The following is a 4,374-nucleotide window of genomic DNA, read 5'->3' as shown; positions in this document are numbered from 1 at the left end:
ACACACACACACACACACACACACACACACACACACGCTTTTCACAAACAAAATCTAACCTCTGAACATCCCATTTCATCAGGGTTCTGTTCCATAGCAGGTAGTGATGAACTAAGACCCTATTTACTATCATAGATGGTGAATTCTATAGTGTTGCAACAGGTGAAAGACAGTTCCGCTTCCAAATGAGGCCAGCCACTTATGAAAGAACCTCGGATTTGGGGGACGACAGTGCAGCATTCTGAACAGCATGCACATGTTTGAGAAGTCCAGCTTGAAATGCATATGTACACTGAAGCTCTGAGAGGAGGCAGGGGTGCAGTACTCATGGACTGAGGGAACACACATATGGCAATACACATGGACTGAAGGAACACACATATGTGTGTGCCTGAAAGCAGGACCACTGTTTGGTCAGCTCCCAGGCCCATGATAAGAGCTGCTCAGTGAGGCTGAGCTTGATGAAAGCCTTCCTGGATCTTGTGGGGCTCATCAGGCCGCCGTTTCCATCCTGAGGCCAACGTCCATCACAACACCCTATGCCAGCAGCCAACAGGTCCCAGGTGGCCTTATAAATTTCATTAACACCAATCAGTCAAAACAACTCAAAACGGGACTCCTAGACCTTGACACGTTCAGGCTGCTGGCTGTTCTGTATGGTGTAAGATGTCTGGCCCTATCCTTGGCTTCTACCCATTATATGGCAATTACCAATCCCTCCTCACAGAGCCTCAGCTGTGACAATCAAAGATGTCTCCAGACACTGTCACATGAACCAGGGAGACAGAAAGGGTGCATAGTTACCTCCACTGAAGGCAACTAACTTATACTTAATTCTATTATCATTTAATAAATTGCATTATTTTAGCTCCAAAGTCACATTTTACAAAGATTCGTCTCTGGCCAATGATACACACAATCTGTTAGCAATTAACGGCAAGGGTTACCATGGGTTTTTCTCTTCCCTCAGCTAGCTTCCTCTTCTTGTGTATGTGTTTACTGCGATCAACTTCTACATCACCATACACATTGGCTACATCTTCCAGAAGAACTAGTGGAACCTGGCTCGGGGCGTTAGGACCTGTGCAAAGGACACACATGAACATTAAAAATACAGAGAGAAAAAGAGTAGCGAACATGAGAGGAAGTAGGAGGTCAAATGGCTAATGTAAATAAAGCTTTTTAAAAATATGCCCAGTGTGACTAAGTAAACATGAGCACTCACACAAACAAGGAGGAAGGCTACAGGAATCTACACTGAGTAGTTTATAAAGGTGTTCTTTCCTTATGTATCTGTGTTTAAGCAATGGCCATGTAGTACAAAATGAACATGAATGTTACATGCACATCCTAACTACATGCTCAAGCAAAAACAACATATGAAAAGCTATAAGTCAACATGCAATATATATATATATATATATATATATATATATATATATATATATATATAATGTATAGTTTATTTAAATCTTTGTCTATTGTGCTGTATTCATAAAAATCTGTTTTCAGGGGTTTTTCTGAATTTTGTGCTTAGGGCTTTTTGAGAAGGGACACAGGTTGTCTTTGAACCCCTGATCCTGCGTTCTCGTGCTCCAAAGAGTTGATTTCCTTTCAAATACAGGAATCAGTATCTCTATTTAGTTCTATACGACCACTATAGGTCTGAAAGTGGAAATTCCTAGTGAAAAATATTTATATAAAAGCTTCAGCCAATCTAAGCCAAACAAAATCCTCAATGACAACGAGAACTGGCACTACCCTGCGGCTTTTTAATCCCACAGCCCTGGTGGAGGCAGAGCACTGTAAAACTTCTGTCTCCTTCCTACCTGCACTTAGCCAGTATTTTGAGTTTTACACCGAACACGTGCACTACCTTGGAAGAGAGACGGCTGTATGCTGCTGACGTATTGGAACGCACTCTTGAAGAACACCAGCATTGTGGAGTAGAGCACTTGGTTTTTATAGTTGGTGTGAGCTTCGCTGTCAAAGCTGTTCATGTATCTGCAGAGCTCCTTCATCCGGTGCAGCATGTCACTGCAGCTTCTGCCGGGAGGGGACAAGATTCACCTTACTGCCTGTTAGCAAAAGCAGGGAATAAAAGCTCCCGGAGAAGCACCGCACTGGCCAGAGGCAAGCAGGTACGAGGCTTTAAAAGCTTTCATGACACTCTAAAATGAAGCCTTAAAAAATGATTTTTATATGATTTATTTTTGTTGTATGTACATTAGTGGTTTTGCCTGCATGAATGTCTGTGGGAGAGTGTCAAATCCCCTGGAGCTTCCATGTGGGTGCTGGGAATTGAACCCAGGTCATCGGAGTGCTCTTAACTGCTGAGTCATCCCTCCAGCCCCTTAAAAAACTGTACAAATTCATATGGTATATTGTGATAATCTGATATAGTATATGATCAAATCAGGGTAATGAACATGTCTAGCTCCTTAAACATTAAAAAATTATATATATATGTATATATATTTATATATGTATGTGTATATGTATATATTATATATACATACATATATATTATACATATTATAATACATATTATACATATATTATATATATACATACACACACATATATTATACATTATATATATATATTTAGGTTTCTGTCTTCATATCATTACTTGGGAAACTTCAAGCTCCTCTATTCAAATTACACAAATTAAACATATAATAAGCTATTACAGAGCTGTGTTGAGCAGTGGAGAACTTGGTCTGGCATTATCAAGGACCTGGGAATGGTAGTACAATCACCAGTCATTAACATCCATACAAGGAACATGGTGAATTTGTCTGTGTCTGACTTTCTTTCTTTCTGTCATCTAGGCCCATCCATTTTGCCAAAAATGATGTACTATGAAGCCTTATGACTAAATATTACTGTAATATACCTATAGCACACATTCACATTTTATCTACTCATGGGCCTTTAGATTGATTCCATCTTATAGTCAATGCGAACGGTATAGTAACAAACACAAATATGCAGATGGCTCTTTGATATGCTAATTTCCTTAGAACAACAGCTAAGGTAGGTCTACTGTCAGATTTTGTGCCTACCCTCAACTATTTTGCACAAGAGCTGTACTAATTTACATTCCTGTCAACAGCTCAGTGTTAGTTTTTTTCCATACTAAGGCTTTATTATTTCTCATCTTTACATCATTGTATTAGTCACTTCAAGTTCTTCTGAGACACGTTTATTCATATTGAAGTTATTCCTTATTGTCTGCGTGAGTGGTGAATCCTCTTCCGACCCGGAACAACCTCAGGCCAGAAGGCCAGGTTAACTAACTCTTCTCTGCATGACTTCACACAGGATCAAGCTCTTAGCATCATCTCTTCTTAAAATTATTTTGTTACTACTACTACTAGTAGACAGAGTGTCTATTTGGCTGTTATTATTATTACTATTATTATTATTTTAAGTCATGGTTTCTCTGTAAAGCACTGCCTATCCTGAAACTCACTCTGTAGACCCTGGCTTTGAAGTCTGCTGTCCAGCACTGTGTGTGTCTGTGTGTGCATGAGTGTGTGTGTGTGTGGGGGGGTGCAGTGTGTGGGTGCTATGAGAGTACAGTAAATGCATATGCATGTTCATGTGAAGACCTGAAGTTGGTGTCCAAAGTCTTTCTTGGTCACTTTCCATACTCCTTATTGAGAAAGGGCTCTCTCCCTGAGGCTGGAACAAGCCAGTTCAAGCTTGTCTAGCTGGCCAGTTTGCCTCTTTAGGGCTGGGATTACAGGCAGCTGTTGGGCCCGCCCAGCTTTAGTCTTGTTCCTCACACTTGTATACTGAGCACTAGCCAATGAGCAATCGCCCATCCCCATCAATACCATTTTAGGTGCTTACCCTTCAGTTAGGAATCTTTGGACCAAATAAAAAAACTACCCTCTTCTCTTGCATAATTTCCCCAAAGAAGTGTATCTGGGCATGACACTGATGTTTTAACAAATTGGTTTTGTTTTCTACACAACCCAAAACTTTGATAAGCAATTCTAGAAATAAACTCTCCATTACCGTCTTCCTTTATCCATCTGCCATTCGCATCTCATTCCAACAACATTCAGAATCTTAAACAACCTCTCCCAGGGGTCTACGATGTGGGATGATTTCTCAGTCAGTCCTTCTATTATGTACTTCTGAGAGCTACGTTTGCTAGGCGACATTAAATCAGATGTATCTTGTGCACCTGACATGTGAGAGAAAATAACCCACAATTAGTATCTGTCGTAGTCAGGGTTACTATTTCTGCACAAACATCATGACCAAGAAGCAAGTTGGGGAGGAAAGGGTTTATTCAGCTTACACTTCCATACTGCTGTTCATCACCAAGGAAGTCAGGACTGGAACTCAAGCAGGTCA

The 4,374-nt window shown here is 40.4% G+C and overlaps 1 protein-coding gene across 6 annotated transcripts in view; it reads right to left on the bottom strand.

Annotated features, from left to right (window-relative positions):
- Ints10 (integrator complex subunit 10) overlaps positions 1–4,374 on the bottom strand; it is a 34,537-nt gene that overhangs the window by 19,205 nt on the left and 10,958 nt on the right. For all 6 annotated transcript variants that reach the window (XM_021219307.1, XM_029531881.1, XM_029531883.1 and 3 more), the window contains exons 7-9: positions 4,030–4,201; positions 1,877–2,046; positions 948–1,081 (exon numbers count right to left, since the gene is read on the bottom strand). In XM_021219307.1, coding sequence (XP_021074966.1) covers positions 948–1,081; positions 1,877–2,046; positions 4,030–4,201 — 476 coding nt within the window. The remainder of the gene's footprint in view (positions 1–947; positions 1,082–1,876; positions 2,047–4,029; positions 4,202–4,374) is intronic.

This window comes from Mus pahari, chromosome 19, assembly GCF_900095145.1.
Source record: "Mus pahari chromosome 19, PAHARI_EIJ_v1.1, whole genome shotgun sequence".
In the NCBI taxonomy this organism is placed as follows: Eukaryota; Metazoa; Chordata; class Mammalia; order Rodentia; family Muridae; genus Mus; species Mus pahari.
This window is presented reverse-complemented; position numbering and strand designations above follow the sequence as displayed.